Source organism: Lytechinus variegatus, chromosome 1 (genome assembly GCF_018143015.1).
Source record: "Lytechinus variegatus isolate NC3 chromosome 1, Lvar_3.0, whole genome shotgun sequence".
NCBI classification, from domain to species: Eukaryota; Metazoa; Echinodermata; class Echinoidea; order Temnopleuroida; family Toxopneustidae; genus Lytechinus; species Lytechinus variegatus.
The window spans coordinates 27,940,610-27,963,682 of record NC_054740.1 but is presented as its reverse complement, the minus strand read 5'-3'; the positions used below and the strand labels follow the sequence as shown (position 1 = coordinate 27,963,682).

General features: G+C 36.2%; 2 protein-coding genes across 5 annotated transcripts in view; one reads left to right on the top strand and one right to left on the bottom strand.

Moving 5' to 3' along the window:
- Positions 1 to 7,125, bottom strand: part of LOC121410480 (acylglycerol kinase, mitochondrial-like) — a 53,649-nt gene extending 46,524 nt beyond the window's left edge. The window contains exon 1 of the mRNA XM_041602608.1: positions 7,005 to 7,125. Within this exon, the coding sequence (XP_041458542.1) occupies positions 7,005 to 7,117 (113 nt within the window). The 5' untranslated portion in view covers positions 7,118 to 7,125. The remainder of the gene's footprint in view (positions 1 to 7,004) is intronic.
- Positions 7,126 to 7,879: 754 nt separating this feature from the next.
- LOC121410463 (THAP domain-containing protein 5-like) lies at positions 7,880 to 23,064 on the top strand. 4 transcript variants are annotated; one of them, XM_041602579.1, is made up of 6 exons: positions 7,880 to 8,088; positions 15,417 to 15,622; positions 18,393 to 18,533; positions 18,853 to 19,187; positions 22,037 to 22,152; positions 22,833 to 23,064. In XM_041602579.1, the coding sequence occupies exons 2-5, from the start codon at positions 15,464 to 15,466 to the stop codon at positions 22,038 to 22,040; spliced, it is 639 nt and encodes a 212-aa protein (XP_041458513.1). In that variant the 5' UTR covers positions 7,880 to 8,088; positions 15,417 to 15,463; the 3' UTR covers positions 22,041 to 22,152; positions 22,833 to 23,064. The 4 variants fall into 4 exon arrangements, with proteins under 4 accessions (XP_041458513.1, XP_041458505.1, XP_041458529.1 ...); XM_041602571.1 differs by lacking the exon at positions 7,880 to 8,088 and adding an exon at positions 9,235 to 9,488; XM_041602589.1 differs by lacking the exon at positions 7,880 to 8,088 and adding an exon at positions 11,179 to 11,363.
- Positions 23,065 to 23,073: the final 9 nt, after the last annotated feature.

The following is a 23,073-nucleotide window of genomic DNA, read 5'->3' as shown; positions in this document are numbered from 1 at the left end:
TATGGCTGCAACAGTGAAATGTATGTCTTGATGTCCTTAAATGAGGTCATCATTGCTCCGGGGTTACCACAATAGAGATTTTAAAAATAACTGTTGCCATGCAGAAAACCGCGGATTAATTGGAGTCGCGTGCCCCTCAATCATTCCACATTCCTCTTAAAGAAAAAGATTTACACTACAGTTCACTTTTTTCTGCCCAGCTAGCGCCATTTGGCAGGCTACGCTCGTAAATTACTTCCACCACCGTGCACAAGAATGTTATCGCGACCTCCAAAGTCTGAGCCCATCATGTTCTCTGTTTTTTTTTCACGTTCTCAATTGTTATTTCACTTTCTGTTATATTTCAAAAAATAAAGGAAACTTGATGTGTTTTGAAAGCATGTTTATATTTTTAATCAGTCTAAGAATATGAAAAGCATGTTTACATTATCTTCTTTCCAGCAGTAAGATGAGCGGTTATGTAGGCTGTGCAAGAAAGTGAAGAGGGGTGTAAACCAACTCCTCCATGATTCTAATTTTGATTTTCCTTTCTTGACTACATGTTTTCATATTTTACCTCCATTTCCTCAAGTTATCATTTCATCTCTCACTCTCAACTTTTTGAAAATCATGTCATTCTTTCTCATTCATCGTTTGCATTTGTTTAAAACCATACTTTTTTCTTGGGGGGGTGGTTCATGTCATTTTGAATTGAATAACTTTATTGTCCATAAAGTAAATTATTTGTTCATGACCACCAATTCAAATTTGTAGTTTGTACATGTTACAGTTAGAATAAGTTTCCAACTTAAATCACGAAAATACAAAAAATGTATCTTTATACAGTCCGACCTCTCTTATCCGGACACGTTGGGACCAGCACCAATCCGGATAAGGGATTTATCCGGATCTGGGAGACCCAATATTAAATACACGCAGCTGCGCTGCCGGCTGCCTCCCCAGGCCGGCGGCGGTAGCTACACTGCACTATTGTAGTGGGCGTACGGTAAAGACAATATTCACTGCAGAGTCAGTGCAAATTATAGGCAGTGTTTTTTATTGAAATGAAATCGATCGATGGCCAAAACTCTTGGATAATTTACCTGCTAAAATGACTGAGGTATACATCGAGCATACTTCGAAAGAAAGTGAATGACTCGATGAAACCAAGTTTTAAAATTAGATCATCGCGGCGAGTATCGCAGCTTCGCAATGTCAGCCATTGTTCCACTGACTGTAGGCTCAAACATGATAGATGGCGCTGTCCGTATTGAGGCCTAAAGTTAGCTAGCAAGACATGTGTTGTTTTTCCCGCGAATCAAAAAGAGAAACGTGACGAAATGTTTGCGCTGCACCCTGATTTACTGGAAACTATCATTCCTAAAGTTCTTTTGGTGATTTGGGTGAGATATTTTCATGAAAAATATGTTTGGTGTAGGGTGACTATGTTGGGAAATATATGTAATCAGAGTGGGTTTATGTATAGGATTGAGTTTAGATTGAAATCTCATTTCCTCACGTACCTGTACTAGATTTAAAAAAAAAAAATCTCGGCAAGTGTGCGTCCGGATTATAGAGAGATCCGGATAAGGGGAGGCCAGATAAGAGAGGTCGAACTGTACTTTATTCCCATTTGGCGGTATAAATAAAACTTGTTTGTGATACTGATTAAATCCAGTGCATATTTAGTCGTGGGTTTAGTTGTGCATGGGAGCGATAATGTGATATGAATGCAGCTGAAGGATCGGAGGAAACACACAACTGAAAAAAGACCACGTGTACGCGAGCAACAATCACATCGAGGTAGGTGCTTGGCGGATCTTCATGCTGGCCGTCCTGATATGATGACCTGGGAATTCAAATGATTCAGTGAGCTCGAGAGGAAGAGATGGGGAGAGAGACTGACTACCGGTACCGTACGAGGGGGAGAGAGAAGAATGGGGGGGGGGGGCTGAAAGGAATGAGAGAAATGGTGTATGTTACTTTCAAATACGGTAATGCCAGATTGTAGCGATGGAGAGTTCGGGGACAGGGTAGTGATTTTGTTTTTCCTTTCTTTGAGCATTTTTTCCCCATCCTCCATTGAGACAAGGTTTTTTTTCACCTTTGAGATGATTTGTCAGTGGACCAAGTTTTTTTTTTTTTTTAATCTGATGTTGAGTCAGTTTGTTGTTGCTCATTTAGCAAGTCAAGTTTTTTTCAAACTTCCAACCCCCTCCCCTGGATATCTTATGGTGCGTCCCTAACAAAATATGAACACCCTTTCCTGCCCACAACTCCTTCATTGACAACTTTGACCCCAGGGACCAGACTTGTTTAATATTTTGGAAACATCCACTTGAGAAAATCCCCCTAATTGTCTGATGGGCATTACGCTCCAGTGGTTTTGTAAACAACCTTCGTCATATGAAAGAGATCTTATCAGATGATAAATCCAATCAGCGTCGAGTGCCGTGGATGGAAATTAGAGGGAACGATTCTCATTGGTCAATTCCAAGCAAGGACAAGGCTTCACCAAAATTTACGAGCTAGCTCCAACCATGGAGTTACGGTCCCGCATGTCAGAGGGTCAGAATGAAGAGGTTTTTCCCTACCTTGCCCTCGATACTGTCTGCATGCTCAAAACAGAAAGTAAACACACAACCAGCTCACTTGAGCTGATTGGACCTTCGATAGCCAATGAAATTTTTGGGGAAACAAAGAAGAAGCCACATGGTTCCCTTATCAGGAAAGGTCGTGACTTCAGAAATAAATTGACCCCTCCCCCATCTATGGCACGCTCATAGGGAAACAATTAAATATATATTTCACTTGAAAAAAATATGTTTCTCTTCCACTGAACCATTTCACTTTTAAAAATTGTATTTCACTTTTAATATTAAAAAAATATATTTCACTTTTCAAAAAAATATATTTCACTTTTCAAAAAAATATATTTCACTTTTCAAAAAAATATATTTCACTTTTCAAAAAAAGTATATTTCACTTTTCAAAAAAAATGTATTTCACTTTTCAAAAAAATATATTTCACTTTTCAAAAAAATATATTTCACTTTTCAAAAAAATATATTTCACTTTTCAAAAAAATATAAACACTTTAAAAAAAAAATTATATTTCACTTTTCAAAAAATATATTTCACTTTTCAAAAAAATATATTTCACTTTTCAAAAAAATATATTTCACTTTTCAAAAAAAGTATATTTCACTTTTAAAAAAAACTATATTTCACTTTTCAAAAAAATATATTTCACTTTTCAAAATAAATATATTTCACTTTTCAAAAAAATATATTTCACTTTTTAAAAAAATATATTTCACTTTTCAAAAAAATATATTACACTTTAAAAAAAAAATTATCTTTCACTTTTCAAAAAATATATTTCACTTTTCAAAAAAAGTATATTTCACTTTTAAACAAATATATTTCACTTTTCAAAAAAATATATTTCACTTTTCAAAAAAATATATTTCACTTTTCAAAAAAATATATTTCACTTTTCAAAAAAAGTATATTTCACTTTTAAAAAAAAATATATTTCACTTTTCAAAAAAATATATTTCACTTTTCAAAAAAAATATATTTCACTTTTCAAAAAAATATATTTCACTTTTTAAAAAAATATATTTCACTTTTCAAAAAAATATAAACACTTTAAAAAAAAAATTATATTTCACTTTTCAAAAAATATATTTCACTTTTCAAAAAAATATATTTCACTTTTCAAAAAAATATATTTCACTTTTCAAAAAAAGTATATTTCACTTTTAAAAAAAACTATATTTCACTTTTCAAAAAAATATATTTCACTTTTCAAAATAAATATATTTCACTTTTCAAAAAAATATATTTCACTTTTTAAAAAAATATATTTCACTTTTCAAAAAAATATATTACACTTTAAAAAAAAAATTATATTTCACTTTTCAAAAAATATATTTCACTTTTCAAAAAAATATATTTCACTTTTCAAAAAAAGTATATTTCACTTTAAAACAAATATATTTCACTTTTCAAAAAAATATATTTCACTTTAAAAAAAAAATATTTTCACTTTTCAAAAAATATATTTCACTTTTCAAAAAAAATATATTTCACTTTTCAAAAAAATATATTTCACTTTTTAAAAAAATATATTTCACTTTTCAAAAAAATATAAACACTTTAAAAAAAAAATTATATTTCACTTTTCAAAAAATATATTTCACTTTTCAAAAAAATATATTTCACTTTTCAAAAAAATATATTTCACTTTTCAAAAAAAGTATATTTCACTTTTAAAAAAAACTATATTTCACTTTTCAAAAAAATATATTTCACTTTTCAAAAAAATATATTACACTTTAAAAAAAAATTATATTTCACTTTTCAAAAAATATATTTCACTTTTCAAAAAAATATTTTTCACTTTTCAAAAAAAGTATATTTCACTTTTAAACAAATATATTTCACTTTTCAAAAAAATATATTTCACTTTAAAAAAAAAAATATTTTCACTTTTCAAAAAATATATTTCACTTTTCCCAAAAAAATGTTTCACTTTTGAAAAAAATTCATTTCACTTTTAAAAAAAAAAAATTTTTTTCGACGAAGAATCATTTCACTTGTTATATTTTAATTTTGAGAGAAAACAAATCCTTTCACTTTTTATCTACAAATCTATATATCTGTCTCTTTATCTATCTATCTCTATCTATCGATCTACATGTATCTATCTTTAAAGATAAATAATATAGGATATTTATATTGCGCACATATCCACCTTGTAAGGTGCTCAAGGCGCTCCTATATTACCCGGCTAAGCTAGGCGTTCATAGCGCACACAGCTTCTAAAGGAATTACTTCCTACCGGTACCCATTTACCTCACCTGGGTTGAGTGCAGCACATTGTGATCAGTTTCTTGCTGAAGGAAATTACGCCATGGCTGGGATTCGAACCCACGACCCTCTGTTTCAAAGTCCGAAGACTAATCCACTGGGCCACAACGCTCCATCTATCTATTAATCAGGGGCCGCGGAACGGTTTTCAAAGTGGGGGGGGACCATGCAAAAAATCACAATCATATGGTCATTTTTACGTTTTTGTACACGGTTTCGGAAAAAAGTGGGGGGGGGAGGGCTGAAGCCCCCCTTCTCCAGTTTTTCGCGTCCCCTGTTAATATATATATCTATCTTCTATTAATCTATCCACCTATCATTTATCTCTCCAGCCATCTATTTATGTATCTTTGTTATATGTATCTGTTTGAATATGTATGTCTGTTTGTCTATTTATCTTTCATACTTATATCCACTCATTTGTTTAAATAATTATGTATGTTTATCTCTGTATCTACGACAGACCATCTCATTCGTCCGCACGACGAATTAAAATCTAATTTCACTTGTTACATTTTAAATCTGAGATAAAACAAATCCTTTCACTTTTGTTGAATAACACATACGGCTGCAGTATTAGACCGTAAGTAAATTTCGCTCTTCACGTAAATATCCATTCCTCTCGCTACGAAAAACATTTCACTCATGTTGCAAATTCATTTCACTCAATTGCAAAAAATACGTTCCTCTTTTTTCTCGGCCTGTAGGCGGCGCACACCATTGTTGGTCATATGGTCATATTTTCACATTTATGTTGGAAAACGGTAGGGGCTGAAGTCCCCCCCCCAACTTCCGCAGCCATATCCTAAAATGCTTTCACATTGCATCGGGAAACTGTCCCCATCCCCTTGTTGAACGAGCACGATTTCATGTTGTGAGGGGACGGTATCACGAGTATGATACTGTTGGAGCTATCCCCACTGCGTGCCAAACGAACTGTGTATCCCATAGCGTGGGGATGGTATGACAAGTATACTATACTGTTGAAACTGTCCCCACTGCGTACAAAGTGAACTGTGTATCCCATAGCGTGGGGACTGCATCACGAGTATACTATACTGTTGAAACTGTCCCCACCGCCGTGAAAATCAAACTTGATTTCCCATTGAGTGGGGACTGTATCACGAGTATATAATAGGGAGAGAACCCTAGTGTGTTTCATTTGTGTGTGTTATCATTTTGCTACAGAGCTGTGCGAGAGTTGGGGACTGTGTTCTGGAGAAAGGAAGTGATTTTCATGCGTTCTGGTAGGTGTGATTCTAATGATCCCCACTTTTGGATTTGGGGACTATATCACGATTATGCCCATAATTGAACTGATTCGTTGCATCAAAATGTTATTCTGACGAAATGACATTAAAGTCACTTGTTCACTGCTACCACCCTACCCCGGGGGGGGGGGGGCACTCAGTATATAATGCATAGTGGGTATGTGCCGCGGAGGGGACCCCCATTTTCACACTCAAATTTCCGTTCCAAGGCATAGCATTTTTGCCTTGTTGAGAAAAAGAACAAAGAAAGCCGCTCCAAGGCATAGCATTTTCTTCTTATCGAGAAAAAAGAAGAGGGAAATCCGCTCCAAAGCTTCGCATATTCTTCGTTACGCCGCTCCGATCGCATTGAATGAGCTGCAATTTTGGTGAAAAGCGGCCGCAGAGCTCCCCCGGCGGAGGCCGCGCTAGCTGAATCATGCACGCATGGCCGTTCCATAGGGATGCATACGCACTCACACGCTGGCGATCCGTTCCAAGGACCCCCGTTTTCACAAACATTTGTCGTTCCGAAGCCCGTTCCGAGGACCCTCCTTTTTACAATAAGCCCGCTCCAAGGCCCCCGTTTTTGTCTCGCCCGCGGCACACCCCCACCACATTTTTGGTCGAGTGCCCCCCCCCCCCGGCACCCTACCTGTGGTGAATTAAGGTACGATAATACGCCAGTGGCGGACTGTACCAGCCTGGAAGAAGAAGAATCTACAGGTAGCCTGTAGGACTCGACTCAACCTCGTTCGTAGGATGAGTGGGGCCCTGGCAACATGCAGTGCGCCGGGGGCGGAGCGGGGACTCTTCCCGATCTGCATGGCAGGTGAGCTGAGCACTAAAAGGCTTAAAGCTAGGGTAATGATGGTAGATATAACTGTCTATACTCACTTATATCGGTCTACTACAAAGTTTGCACCCCACGCTGATAGAGCTACTAAAACTGTCGATTTTTTCCAGTGATCTCGAAGAGTGCGTGCTACTTTCGTGAAGGCTGCCATCATGTCGCTCCAGCTCCTATGGCGTGCCAAGTGTACGCCAGTATATTCTGTGCAATTCAAGCAATTCCGTACACAAAATGTGTTTTTATTCAGACGAAAATCTTTTTGTCATGACGCTTTTCTAATTTCGTACACAAAATTTATTTTGTGTCACACAAAATCATTTTCGTCTCGACGAAATGCACAAAATAAATTTCGTTTAGACAAAATGTAATTGCGTCCACAAACTTCATTTGGCGTGCCATACAAAATGGCGCACCAAATGTCCGATGGTAAATTCCGTCCAATTCACGTCATTCCGTACACAAAAGTTTTTTTGTTCGTATGAAAATGATTTCGTCATGACGCAGTTTTATTTCGTATACAAAATTATTCTTGTCACACAAAATAAATTTTCGTCGAGACGAAATGTAATTTCGTCCACAAAATTTATTTCGTACACACGAAATGAATTTTGATCTAACGAAATAGCACCCCAATTGTCCGAAGGAAAATTCTGTAGGAAAATATGTGTTTCACTCCAACGAAATTCATTTCGTCATGATGCAGTTTGATTTCGTATACAAAATTTATTTTGTGTCACACTTATAATCAATTTCCTCGAGACGAAATAAAATTGTGTCCTCGAAATTCATTTCGTTGCGATGCAAATATTTATTCCGTCAACGAAATGATTTTGTGTCACATCACAAAAAATTCCGTCGACAAAATGATTTTGTGTCACATCACAAAAAATTCCGTCCATGTAAAATAATTCTGTCTCCTCTTTCTGGCAGGGAATATGAGATCGTCGCTGATTGGCTGCACCTTGCTCAAGCCGATATCTTCGCTCGATCGATATCCGGGCGCGGGACGGTCACACTCACAGGTCGGCATGTTGGTGAACCTTTCTTGTTTAGCTTGCACGTTATTCATGTCAACGAGAGCTGCAAACAACTTCTCTAATTGGTAGAATGTGGACGGACATTGCATTCGTAAGTTTAGCTATGTTTTCGACTTCAAAATTACGTTGAAAACAAAATGGGAATTCGTTAGTCGTTGCCAAACTTGCATTTGCAAGAAGCTGTGCAATTTATAGTCCCGTGTATTCAAGTTTGTGTAGGGTCCTACTGTAGTCGACCATGCCCATGCCAGGCCAGGGGGATTGGTCTTTTGTGCACACCTAAAATGGTAATGAATTATACAGGCTGATATTTAGGCCTAGATTTTGATTAATGGTGTAAAATTCATACTCAGACTGACTCAGAGCAAAATGCATGTTGAAATTGGAAACTTCATTGGATGACAAATTTTATATAATTATTGACTGTCTGAGTCAGTGATTGACGTGATTTTATTTTTAGATTATTAAAAACAGCTTTAGCTTGGGCACCCACACGCATTGCGAGGTTAGTATTAATACTGGTAAATTAAACCATTGAACCATGTTTGGCAGTGGATTTCGAATTGACAGTTAATGAGTTAGTGGGTCGCGCATGCTGGCTTGCTGCGATCCCACTTCTGCAAGTGATGTCCACGTCCATAAGGCATTAAACACACCACTTCTAAGTAATGGCTTGGTTTTTCTGTGCGCTGTGGCATGTCAGGGGCGGATCCAGCTTTTATAAAGGGGGGGTTGGGGTGGTATGTGAGGGAGCGTAGCGACCGAGTCCAACCGAGCGGAGCAAGCGAGGGTGTTTGGGGGGTGTCCCCCCTCCCACGTAGGGAAAATTTTTGAAAATCTGTGTGTGAAAATGGCGTTTCCTTGCATCTAAAACACCACTATTTTTGATATAGAGGTCGTTGCCAAATTAACCCCCATGAAAATTTGTAAAATTAAGTTGCAATCCCCCATTTTTTTTTTTTTTAATGGGGGGATTTTTGTTTGGGGATGAGAATCGGCAACCCTGGCCTAGATTGTCACTTCCGCGGTGGCCCGTGTCCTCAAAAAAGCTGATGGGGGGCAAAAAGGACTATGTGACATTTGTTCGCCCAACCCTCCCCCCAAATAAATAATAATAATAAATTAAATGAAGACATAGAAATAGAATAAAATAAAATTACAAGTTTTTTAAAAAAGATAAGATTTAAAAAAAATGGTCCCCAGATTTTTTTTTTTTTTTTGGGGGGGTTGCAACCCCCCCTCTAGATCTGTTTCTGCATGTAATGAACCCTTGACTATGAGTTGGGCTTGTCCGTAGACTCTAATGTTAGAGTCGAGGCCTATCTCGGCTCGGGCCCAAAGATGCGCCACCGCGCACAGAAAAATCATGTGGTATGGACACCAGAAGTGAGAATGAGATCCCATGCGCGACCCACTGACTTAGATATCCACTGCCAAAACGGTTCATGGTACAGGGTATAGGGCAAGTCCAAGAAAAGGTCACCCTAGAAGGTAAAATTTTATCTCCAATTTAAGAAGTTATCTTTGGAGGGGTAAGAAAGCCTATCGCCTGTTGTGGTAGCCTAAGTATGTTTGGCCTAGGTCCTAGCCCCACTCATTACTAGTACAAGTTTAGTTACTTTGAGCGATGTTTGTGCCGGCTCCACTTCACCACCACTACTATACGCTCCATCTGGCTGAACATCGTGTCCGTTAAGTCGATCTGATATTCCGAGTGACAAAGGTGGGATTTTATGGGGAAATATAAAACTCATGGAACATCACGATCTTTAAAAACAAAACTAATATAGGAGGGGGTCCAGTGTCCGGACATGTTATCTTTTGGTTACACTTCGTAATTCAGAAGGTTCGTAATTCCAAAACATGTGAATTCATTATTGCCTGAACCACAATGTTCGTTAAATCGAAAAAGGGTTCGTTAATCCGAACATTTGTGGCGTAATTCCGAAGGTTCGTTAATCCGAAAAGGAATAATGAGTGATAATTCCGAAGGTTCGTTAGTCCGAAAACGAAATGAGGTTCGTTAATCCGAAAACGAAATGAGGTTCGTTAATCCGAAAACACTAAATGAACAACGAACCTCATTTTTTTTCGGACTAACGAACCTTCGGAATTATGACTCTCATTATTCCTTTTCGGATTAACGAACGTCATTTCAATTTTTGGATCGTCCGACCTTCGGAACAACGAACCTTATTTCGCTTTCAGATTAACGAACCTCCGGAATATCCAAACCTTCGGAATAACGAAGCTTCGGAATTATGAATCTAAACAATCTTTTTGAAGCCTTCCTTTTTGTCTTTGGATTACACTAAAAATATGAATTCAATACTTGTAATCATCTTCTATTTTGTTCTTTATATTTCCCAACATTTTGTACTAAAATTTGATGAAACTTCGCTTCTAACTTTTTTCAAATGACTTTCTAACATTGATCGTGTGGACACACAACCTGTACGGACACACAACAACTGAGTGACCTGAAACTCAGGCAGGACGTTTAGCAATACTTGATTAACCTTATGCCCAAATTTCATGAACTAGGTTTCTAAGTTTTCATTTAAAAAACACAACCTTTTGTTAAGATTTGGTGTTGATGCCGCCACCGTCAGAAAAACAGCGCCTATAATATAATTTTACTCTCCTATGCAGGTGAAACAAAACGGAAGGAAAGAAGGGAAAACACAAATTTTGCGCATTTTCATGTATTTATTTTCAATAGTCTCGGCAGTGCAGCCGTCCTTGCATGGTAACTATTATATAAAGATTATCCAGCAGCTTGCAAAGGAAAGTCAGTTTCAAAGTAATTTCTTCAGTGCACAGATGAGGCGAGGGGGTCTTCGGGCGCTTGCCCCCTCTCCTCTCATACAAAAATAAATTATGACCAAGAAAGTAGAAAAGAAAATGGTGAAATATATTTTTTCTGAATATTATGCTTTCATTGGATATTTATAAAGTTAAATATTTTCATTTTTTTTGCTCGCTCACAAAAAAAAGATCTGCCCAATTATTCATATCTAGCCCCTTCAAAACTTTGGCTCACTTCGCCACTGATTTGTTTCATCACACTTCTATGCAAATACTTACACCTATAGAATAGAATACATTATATCCTACATAGAGTAAATCATGTATAGTACTATTGGTTCAAGTAGCATCATGTGACCGAATATCAACTCTGACGTCATACCTCGATATATTTTTGGATACTAGTATATCGAGGTCTGACATCATTATTTCACAAAACTGGATCTAGCTAAACTCTCAGGCACACCGGCCAGCGCGCTCTCTCTCCCGGGCAAGTCCAGCGATGTGTCGGCACAGGCACTGATCTGCGTTCTGCTGAGCACGATGGCTCAGAGAAAAGTAGGTAATTCAACTCAAGTAACCGGACTTTGCAAGCTCATCACATAGATTTTGGTTATAAATTATAAAAAAGTTGGATAAAAAACAAATATATCAGGCGTTTCATTCGAAAGCATAGTGGGAATTATTAATCCTCGGTTGGACTGGCAAAACTACTATATTTCCCTCGGGGCTTCGCCCCTCAGGAAGTGATTGTCAGACCAACCTCGGATAAATAATTCAACTATACTTTCTCAAAGCCTGATATATTTGTTTACTATTTCTCATAATTCCATATGGCTTTGTGTAATTATTTTGTGTCCTGAATTACTTCATTAATATGAAATTTTATTCAGAATCACAAAAACTGCAAGCTCTCTTTTTCTCCTAATAATCAGAGACAAAATGAGCCCAAGATTTTGAGGGAGTCAGATGTGTCATATCAGGCAAAATTCAATAGAAGTTGTGAGCGAGCAAGCTTTTCATTAAAAAAAATCACATTTTGTAGCTTGACATAAAAATATTCAGAAAATGTTATATTTCATTTTTCTTTCCCTTTTTTTTTTTGGGGGGGGGAGAGCATCCCAAGCCTCCCCCCATCTATGCACCTCTGTCTAGTGTCTATATTACTGTTATATTGTTATTTCAAGACTAATTTTCATAGAAACGATTGGTTCAGAAAAAATATTAAACACATGCAGCCTTTCATGGAAAGTTCCCCCGGTTGTCCCGAAAAGGTGTGTTTTGTTTGACTTTCCTCCTCAACCCACCCTTTCGAGAAAAGCTCTCGCGGCATATCTCAACGTCCGTATGACATATTTGTCCTGCCCACCAGAGGTGAAGGCGAGACTAAGGGATCCAAATGTCGTCTGTCCGTCCGTCACAAACCTGTAATGACACATAACTCCACAACCGTAAGTCGCTTTTAAACCAAACATGGATGGTAGATGGACCTGGGTGACCTGCATGTTGAGCTGCAGTCAGAGGTCACATGGTAAGGTCAAAGGTCATTTTCAGGTCAACGTTAAAGTTTACATGCAACACTTTTATGACACCTAACTCCACAACCGTAAGTCGCTTTTCAACCAAACTTGGATGGTAGATGGACTTGGGGGACCTGCATGTTATGCTGCAGTCTGAGGTCATATGGTAAGGTCAAAGGTCATTTTCAGGTCAACGTTACAGTTCACATGCAAGACTCTTATGACACCTAACTCCGCAACCGTAAGTCACATTTCAACCAAACTTGGATGTTGGATAGACATGGGGGACGTGCATGTTATGCTGCAGTCAGAGGTCACATGGTAAGGTAAAATATCATTTACAGGTTAAAGTTTACATGCAAGACTCTCTTATGACACCTAACTCCGCAACCATAAGTCACTTTTCAATCAAACATGGATGGTCGATGGACTTGGGGGACCTGCATGTTATGCTACAGTCAGAGGTCACATGGTAAGGTCGAAGGTTATTTTCAGGTCAACGTTAAAGTTTACATGCAACACTTTTATGACACCTAACTCCACAACCGTAAGTCGCTTTTCAACCTAACATGGACAGTAGATGGACTTGGGGGACCTGCACATGTTACGCTGAAGTGGGAGGTCACATGATAAGTTCAAAGGTAATTTTCAGGTCAACGTCAAAGTTTACATCAAGACTCTCTTATGAAAACTAACTCCGCAACCGTAAGTCACTTTTCAACCAAACTTGGATGTTGGATAGACTTGGGGGACGTGCATGTTATGCTGCAGTCGGAGGTCACATGGAAAGGTCAAAGGTCATTTACAGGTTAAAGTTTACATGCAAGACTCTCTTATGACACCTAACTCCGCAACCGTAAGTCACTTTTCAACCAAACTTGGATGGTAGATGGACTTGGGGGACCTGCATGTTATGCTGCAGTCAGAGGTCACATGGAAAGGTCAAAGGTCATTTACAGGTTAAAGTTTACATGCAAGACTCTCTTATGACACCTAACTCCGCAACCGTAAGTCACTTTTCAACCAAACTTGCAGACTTATGCTGCAGTCGGATGTCACATGGTAAGGTCAAAGGTCATTTTCAGGTCAATATTAAAGTTTACGTGCAAGGCTGGTATGACAAGTGTTATTCCATCCCAGTAATTTCACAATGAAGTTTCGATATAATTCTTGCGTGCCCTCGCAAATCACAATATTTCTGGTTATTTTCATAAGTGGGCGAGACAAAAATTGCTTTTGCCTTGTTTTTTAGTCATGTTCAAAATGAATTAGTGATGATTTCATTTTTCTCGGCATTTTAATCCCCAAGTCTGCATGGTTTAATTATGTTTGATGCATGTTTTGCCTTTAGTAGACAGCTGGCAGCCCTCTGTCTCGAGGAGTATTTTTATATCTTTTTCTGTATTTGGTGAGTGAAGCCAACGAAATTCAGCTGAACAACCAACATAAAGGCATGGTCACACCGGCCGAGCGTTGTTGGAGCGGTAGGGAAAGAGGGTAGAATTTTTCTCTCAAAATGGGGGAAAAATCGAAAACAAAAAAACAAATCGAACTTGAAAATGGTAAACGGTAGCGAGCGGTGATGATTTTTTTTTCTCTCCGCTCCACGACCGCTCCAACAACGCTCGGCCAGATGCCTTTACACTTAAGGGGAATCCAGCCTTGGTCATAAAATATAGTGTTGGAAAGGAGAAAATTAGATAAAACAGAATGGTGAAAGTTTGAAAGAAATCGGACCAGCAATAAGAAAGTTATGGCTGCTTTAAAATTGAAATCCCTATGATTATGTAGATTTCAAAGTGGCAACTGGGTAAGTAAATTATGACAAGAGGCAAGGACAACTTTCCCATAGGCCATGTACTTAATTATCAGGGATTTGTGTTTTTCTCCTAACTGCCCTTCCCCTGGGGCAGTAATCTAAATATAACCCTGGTAGTATATTGTTTTATGTCCTCATGTGAAAGAAAAATAAAAATTTGAAGTAAAACATTTGAAAAAATGACATATTAGCCATTTTATGTATTGGAGTACATGGAAGAGTAGTCCTTGCCTTACATCACTGTGACATCACATATGTGGCCAATTTGCAGTCTCGTGGATCTAGGGATTACCAATATTCACAACTTTAAAAATAACTTTCTTATTATTTGTCAGATAGTGTTCAAACTTTCACCTATCAACTTGACTGATTTTTCTTATTCCCCTAAGAACAAGTTTTTATTTGGGTTGGATTCCCCTTTAAAGGGGAAGTTCACCCTGACAAAAAGTTTATTGTAAAAATAGCAGAAAAAATAATAAAAAAGTTTGCCGAAGGTTTGAGAAAAATTCATCAAATAATCAAAAAGTTATTAGAATTTCAATTATTTGATTTGTGACGTCATATGCGAGCAGCATTCCTACATAGCGAATGGTAAAAAATCAAAGAAATGTCATTTTCTCAGAAAATTGAAAATAGTTTTCACTGTACCTTTTGTATATCGATAGACAAATCATTTCACACAAGATCATGAATAGAAAACAAAATTAAGTCACCAGGAACCATACAAAATTTGAAATTCATGCATTTTATATTACATAACACATGAGGCAGCTGCTCGTTTATGACGTCACAAATCCAAAACTTTGAACTCTAATAACTTTCTTACTCTTTAACGGATTTTCCTCAAACCTTCACCAATATTTTTTACTATTTTTTCTGCTATTTTTAAAACAAAGTTTTCTTCAGGGTGAACTTCCCCTTTAACAGAGACCGAAGCTTTAGTTCTAGTTTTGGCTCTGCTATTTTTTGATTGGATGTATTTCCTGATTTATCACAATAATTGCAAGTTTTATCATAATTTAACTTTTTGAAAATTATGCTATTATGTGATTAAGGCTACATCTCTTGTACTTTCTACCGATAGTCTCAATATAACGTTATTAATGGATTATTTCTTGTTAAAAATCCTAAAGATAGGAACTAACTCTGTGGTTGGTAGATAAATATGACTCACTTGTCCAGGTGTTGATAAACGGGCCGCTGCTGAGTAGGCCTAGAGTTTTCTTAATTATATATAATTGATTTCATGACATGTGTTTACATTTGCTGCAGATTCCCATTCAGCCGTTGGACTGAACTGGTACTGTAACACAGTATGGATGGTCAATATGAAGCAAGCTTCATCGAATTCCTCCAAGAGCTCTGTACTCTGTTCTGATCATTTTGAAGATGCTTGCTTTGACAGGACTGGGCAAACGATTCGTCTAAGACAGGATGCTGTCCCAACCACAATTAATTTGCCGCCTCGTCATCAGAAGGTACAGTAGATCTATATCATACGTGTTTTTAAGAAATATAATCTCTGTATTATCTATCTACCTTTGGTTTGACAGAACAATGTTTTGAATATTCCATTCTCAGTAGCCAAAGAGAAATGAAAATTATCCTATTCGTTAGGGTCACCATGGACCTCGGCCTATACTGTGTACCAGGGGACTGTGTATTTTAAGTTAACGCTTACTAAATGATCAAACAAATTAAAAATTTGGTTTAGCCCTACATAATTAGCATGAGCTTCTTTGAAATTGCAAAGCTAAGGGTGTATTGCTGATTTTTCATAATTTATTAAAATTCATTTTTGATAAATTATTTTATGCATAAATAGAGAATTCTCTGCTGTACAGTTAAGTAAATCTCTAAATAAGTTCCCAAGTTCTACAGTGCGTATGAAAAAATGGGATAGATTTGAAAAGTCTATAAAATTTTTGTTTCAAATTATGATCTCAATATTTTGGTGTCAATACATGCTATGGAGTCTTATCCTTCAAATGCTATTAAAATAATTTGGTTTTGTTCGTGCTTACGCAAACACAAATTTTTGTTTTGTCTGGGGTAAAAAAGGAAGCTTGCGCCAAAATGGCATAATATGATGGTCGGACTTCTTGCTATCAGCAGAATTCCTCTTAACCTTTTCATTATCTTTGCCATAATTTTCGAATTATGCAGTCAAAATTCATTTCCAAATCTACTTATTTATTTGGATAGTTGTGGTGTTGTTCCTTTTTAATATGTTCTCTTTTAGTTTTGAATATTCCTTCCTTAGGCAAGAACATTTTTTAAAACCAAATTATGGTAGAGCGTGTTTTTTTTTTAATCCTTTCATTGTGTTCTGCAAAGGTTATGATGCCTTTGAACAGTGGCATACTGAGGGGTGGGGGCTCGGGGTGCTCCCCCCCTCCCAATACAAAATTATGACCAAGGAAAAAAGTGGAAAGAAAAATAACAGAAAACATAGAAAGTGAAATATGATATTATTCTGAATATTATGTCAAAATCACAAAATTGGATATTTTAGTAAAAACTGGAAATTTTTGCTTGCTCGCTTCACAACTTTTCAATGCATTTTACCTGATCTGCCATATCTTGCTCCTTCAAAATTGACTCAATACACCATTGCCATTGAAAGACATGAATATTTTCTTGTTTGTCCTGTCAAGCACATAATTAAACTTGGTGAAGGATTCAATGACCCCTTGAAAATAGGATTCATGTCTTTTATAGGTACCATTACATAAATTGTTTCACATAATTATTATCAAAGGTACCATAACATAATTTGTTTCACATAATAAAAAGGATTTGAATGATTACAAATTCTCCCAATTAAAAATGCAAATCTTCTCACTTGGGTTGACAAGAAAGTCTCTTCTTACTTATGAAGCAAAATTCAAAGGTAAAAGAAGTTCAAATTAAAACCAATGTAATTCAGGTAAATGAATAAATTTATTAGTGAAATTTGACAGCATTTTTCGAAAATTATGGCAAAGATAATGAATATATTATAAGTCTGCTGATTAGCCAAAAGTCTAAAAGTATAAAACGTCCCATGTTCGCTCAAGCATGAATTTATTTTTTAAATGCCATTTCAAAGATAAGATCTTAGAGCATCTATTAATATCAAAATATAGATATAATATTTTGAGACAAAGCAAAGATTTTATAATTTTCAACCAATAAGTACAAGAATAATGATGCATTTGTCATTTATGATTTAAAATAGAATTTCCATTGGATTAGATTTGTAAGAAAAATAATGTTTTTGAGCAATTCTAGGTCCGACATGAACTCATACATTGTTGCATTACTGCGTATCCGGATGCCGCAAACTTGGTCCCTAAACTTCTGCGAGACTTGACCAACAAAAAAATATGAGGACATGTTTCTAACTGTGGAATTATTGCAAAACATGTGGAGGGGGGCTTATTAAAGTGATGGTCCAGGCTGAAAATATTTATACATGTAGCTTAATAAATAGAGTAGAAGTCACTGAGCAAAATGCCAAAAATTTCATCAAAATCAGATGACAAATAATCAAGTTATTGAATTTGATAGTTTATAACAATAGTTTGTGAAAACGGTCGTCATGAATATTCATTAGGTGGGCTGATGATGTCACATCTCAAATTGTTCTTTTGAATTTTATTATATGAAATTATGTTTATTAAATTTTATCCTCCAAGAACTAGAAAAATTGGATTGACAACTGATTTAGTACATTAGATATTAATTGCTGAAACTTATTTCATCATAATGGAGACACATCATTTACACATGTATGAAATAATGAAAAAATTATGATTTTATGAACCAAACGGAAAGTGGGGATGTGACATCATCCCACCTAATGAATATTCATGATATGACTATTTTCTCAAAATATTGCTAAACTTTAAACTTCAATAACTTTATTATTTGTTATCCGATTTTGATGACATTTTCAGCATATTGCTCAGTGGATTCTACTCTATGTATTAAGATATAAATATTTTCAGCCTGGACCATCCCTTTAAGACCCCCCCCCTTCCTCCTTTGGGGCCAGATAGGGTTAATAAATCATCATGAATATTTAAACATGTTTATTTTGCTGCAAGTCCATTGAAAAGGATTCATTTCTAAACAAATATTATTCTAAATGTACTATTGAATATTAATTTGACAAATTTAAAGTCATTTTTTTCATTCTTGCATCTCGGTTTATTCAATTTTTCTTTTTTTAATGTTTTTTTTTTATTCACTCTTCTCGTACAGAATGCACACAAACCAGGGAAACCCTCGAAAGAAAGTCATTTAGATTCAGCAAGCAACCTCCCAGATACTGCAAAGACACCTGTACCAAAGTCTTCAGCACCTTCCCTGGGACTACTACTCAATGCCAAAAATCTAAGAGGGGTAAAGTGGAAGATAACAGCAACATATATCTAAATGGGGTATTGTACAGTATGATTGATCAACCAATGATACCAGTTGTATTCTGACATTTAAATCCATGTCCCTCTGACCAATGTTGTCAAATAAAAACCTTGCTTTGAGCATAACATCCTCAAGGTGGTCTGAAATTCTATTAGAAGGTACATGTAGTCTTCTGTGGAAGTTCATTTTATGCTTTGACTGCTAATCTACAAGTTTTATTATCAATATGCTAGTGTTCTGAAGTTGATGTGTTAATAATCAATTGTTTTAATGTTTTATTCTATTTAAAACATAATAGATGGAGACCAGCAGCATGGCAGCAGGAGCTAATGTTGGTCGTGATGAGGCATATACCACCATCAACAATGCTGCAATTGCAGTCACCACCACCAAGTCTGCTTCTGTCACTGCCATCACCATTGCCACCGCCATTACCAAGACCACTCCTGACACAAAGCCCCCAAGTCCTCAACTGACCAGATATTGCAGCTGGAGAAGGATATACCAGGAACTTCAAAGCCAGGGCTTGCCAGTCTCCTACAATAAGAAAAATGCCATGGGCCCATCTAATGAACTAGTAGTAGAATATTTGGCCACAGTTGTAGAAATGCAGAGACTAACATACTGCCACAGGTAAAAATCAATGTCAGATATGATGGATAGTCTTTGAAATATGGGTTGCAGAATGAATATCAGTAAAACCCATCATGATGTGCTATCTGATTTAACCCTAAAAAGGCGGTGGGAGCCCAAAAATTTTCACGATAAATCCACAACGTGAAAGATTGTGCCGCGTCATTATAAAGCCTTTTTTAAAAAAAGTTTATGAGTTTTCAGACAAAATTTGTGACACCTGGGTACCCGGTTCTGCAATTATGCAACATTGTGCATTGTGTAATTACACATGTCAGAATTGCACTAAAATGTGATTTCATGGACAAATCCAATGCAAAATCTGTTTCTAGCCAGAATTCATAATTGTATCATACCGGTTAATGTTTATTTTTACTGATTAAAATCAATTAATTTCATTGTGCTTATGATCAGAAAATTTTGTCAACAATATAAAAAAAGTAAAAAAAACAAAGAAATACTTAAGAAAGGAAAAAAATACATATGAAAGGTATTTGATATCAATTAATTTTTATGTGTCTGAACAAAAACTTCAAGGGCTGTGTTTATAGATTTCCAGCCAAATTCTAATTTCATGCATGATTTAGTAAAATATATAATTCTAAATAATTTTAGAATGATCAAATATACAATTTTTTCATCTGTGGCAGGCATTTTGCATTTCTTCACAATTGCGCAATTAACGGTCAATCTTGAGGGCCCCCACTCCCCTTCCGCCCATCTTTCCTGCCTCCAAAATACCCTGGCAGTCTTATTAGGGTTAGATTAAGTCTACATTAAGCAAACATAAAATTCTTACAATTGAATTCAGTGGCGTAATGAGCCAAATATTTTGAGAGGGCTAAATATGGCGAATGGAACAAAAGTTCTCCAAAGAGAGCGAAGGGAGTGTGCAAAATTTTAGAACTTTTTAATACAGAAATCAAAATTTGGAAAGATTTTGACGTAATAATATCCAGTAAATACTCTCTATTTCACCCTTTCTCGTTCGCTTTCTTTCTTTTTCTCCTTTTCTTTCTTGGTCGTTAAACATTGGGGGGGGGGGCAGTCAGACCGCAGGTCCCTATGCTAATGAGCAAAAAGTCCAGATACATCCAAATCATCTCGTGGCTGAATCCTTGCAAAATCTTGTGATTCGTGAGATTTTCTTTCTCGAGTCTAAGAATTTACCTGTTTTAAAGAGAAATTCCAGTATTGGTAACGATCTCAAAATGACTTTTTACAGAATCTAATATAATGACCACCAAAGTGTCTGTATGAATAAAAAATATGTGCCAAAGGATTCTGGAAGAAATTGTGTAATTGCTGAGAAATAAGCAAAATAAGCTCATATTCCAGCAATAATAATACACTGTCCCACGTGTGCCTATCTGTGTTGGTGATCTTCAGTGTGAACATTTTTCAGCGTAGATTTCAAGATTTCACAAAGTTCAGTTTATGTAACTTTACCAAATCTAGATCCTCGATGATATACTGACAATTAAGCCAGACTTTCTCATGAAATCAGTGTTTACTGCAACTACTGGCATTACTTTTTAACCTCAAGTTAAATTAAATATTATTGCACTATCAGATAGAGTAAAAGTTACTCTTTCATATTGGTCATTTATTTTGTATACAATATTTTGTTAAATAAGTAAATTTCTGGCCTGAAAGTGTGCCTCAAAACTTAATTTTCTTCTTCCATTTTCTTTTGCACATTGTGCAAACTTTTTATTTTGAGCCTCAATGATATCCATATCACCATAAAGCTGAACTTCTTTTCTTTCTCACAATGCCACTCTTGATATGCGGCACCTTTTAATCGGGTCAAGATCACACTTTTCCCACTAAGGTACAATACGAGATTTCTGTAATTTTGTACTTGCATGAAATCCAGAGTTCTGATTGGCTGGATAAGGTTCACAGAACAACAGGCACAGGGTATTTGAGGAGATTACCACATGGGAAGTGTGACCTTCCTACGAACCATGGCACTGGAACCGTTGGAATTTGCCACTGGGTGGTCCATTTGACCAATCAGAATGCAGTATTCTTGTTTTCAAACTGCTTTATGTACTTGGCAAATGAAAAGTGTGATCTTGACCCGATTAAACCAATTCTTATTTTGAAACCTATATCGTTTCAAAGCATACATATTCAGCTTTATCATGATATAAAAATCATTTGGGCTCAAACACAAATAAAGTGTGAAAATAGCAACTTTTGTCAGGTGAAAATATTTATTTTATAGCATATTTTAGATCAAACTTTGAACCTATATTACAAAATCTTTGAATAAATCCAAACATATGACATGAAAGAATGATTCTTCTTCTTTACAATGGTACCAAATTCATGAAATTCGATGCACAGTTAGAGCAGCAATGACCGAATGAAAAGGTGTTATGGTCCGCGTCAAGCTCATTAAATATACAAAACATCTCAAGTCATGAATATCATTTGGATGAAAGAAGCCACTCTCTTGGGACCTGCAGTCTGACTGGGGGGCATGGCCCCCATCTATACATCAGTGATGGATTTAATACTTTTTGCATGTACGATGACGATGCTCGCTCTCTCTCACCCATCCTCACTATGTGTATATGTGTGTGCAAGATGAATTATGAGGAATAATTGCATGAAGTGACGTTTTTCAACCAGAGATTCATCCTTATGTATTACTTACTATTGCATTTTTGTTCATCATATTGACCCATCTTGACCCCTTTACCCCCCCCCCCTGACAAAAACCTAATAGTCAAATGAAGTTTCCTTTTCTTTTCTTTTGATATACATGTAATGTATTCATGTGAGAAAAAAAATTATAGTGCCAAACATTTTTTGAAAATTTTAATTTATTCCTTCAGGTGAGGTTTTGTCCACAGTTCCAGAAGGACACAAAATAGTATCAGAAAGTCATGCCAGAATCAACAACTGAAGGGTTTGAAGAGCCAGATAAAGAGCCTAGAAATGTGATTTAAACGTAAGTTAAACTTATTTATAATTCTGATTCATTTTGGCATAGAAAGTAAGTCATAATAACAATTTGAATGATTTTTGTCTTCTTGATTTGCTCTTTGTCAGGAATCCAAATTTTAGAATTAAACTCTTAGTTTGAGGTGTTGATTTTTTTTTCAGCTGCAAAAGTAACAAACCAATATCAATCATTGGTCGATAATGTGACTTGCTTTCTCTTGCCAAATTGGTACATGTACATGTATATTCTGCATTTCTATAATGATTGACCCCACCACTAGCACATAAGATGCAACATGTCAAATAACTGTCAAACTCACTTCATCATGTATTTTATTATTAATATTTCATTAAAGGAGTAAAAGGACTCAGAAAGATTACCCGAAAAAGCTCACAGAATTTTTTTTACTGGTAGACCCTTTACATTCATTTGATGAATTGAGTTCATGCAAAATCAACTGAATGTTATGAGTACAAAATCCTGTTAATACACCTTACTGTGAGGCTATTCTGGTAGGTCATCCCGGGAGTGCCTGAGGATCTTGTCCATTTGGATAAATCTTGCAAAGTACCAAGAGGTGCCTCCACCCCCCCCCCCCCACTCTATTAAGGGTTAACAATGAAATTGAAATTAGGAATAAGTTTAGTATCTTGCTCATATGCATTATAAATTAATTACTATTTCAGGTACTTCAATCACATGCACAGTAGGAGCAAAAACAGCAGCAAACACACAGGAGATGTAACACTACATTGACCAACAGCAACAACTACAGCAGCATCAACAATTTCTGCAGGAGATGCAAAAACCACACTGGCAAACTCAACAACATCAAGGTGTCCAACAAACACTCCGGGAACGTTAACAGCAACCACAGCTTCAGCTGGAGTTTCAACAAACACATCAGAAAAAAACCAACAGCAGCAA

Coding starts and splice junctions, on each gene's coding strand:
- LOC121410463 (XM_041602571.1), top strand. CDS start 9,443: ATGGTACAGGGTATAGGGCAAGTCCAAGAAAAGGTCACCCTAGAAG. Junction 9,489..15,416: donor AGAAAAGGTCACCCTAGAAG/GTAAAATTTTAT, acceptor CATTTGCTGCAG/ATTCCCATTCAGCCGTTGGA. Junction 15,623..18,392: donor TGCCGCCTCGTCATCAGAAG/GTACAGTAGATC, acceptor CTTCTCGTACAG/AATGCACACAAACCAGGGAA.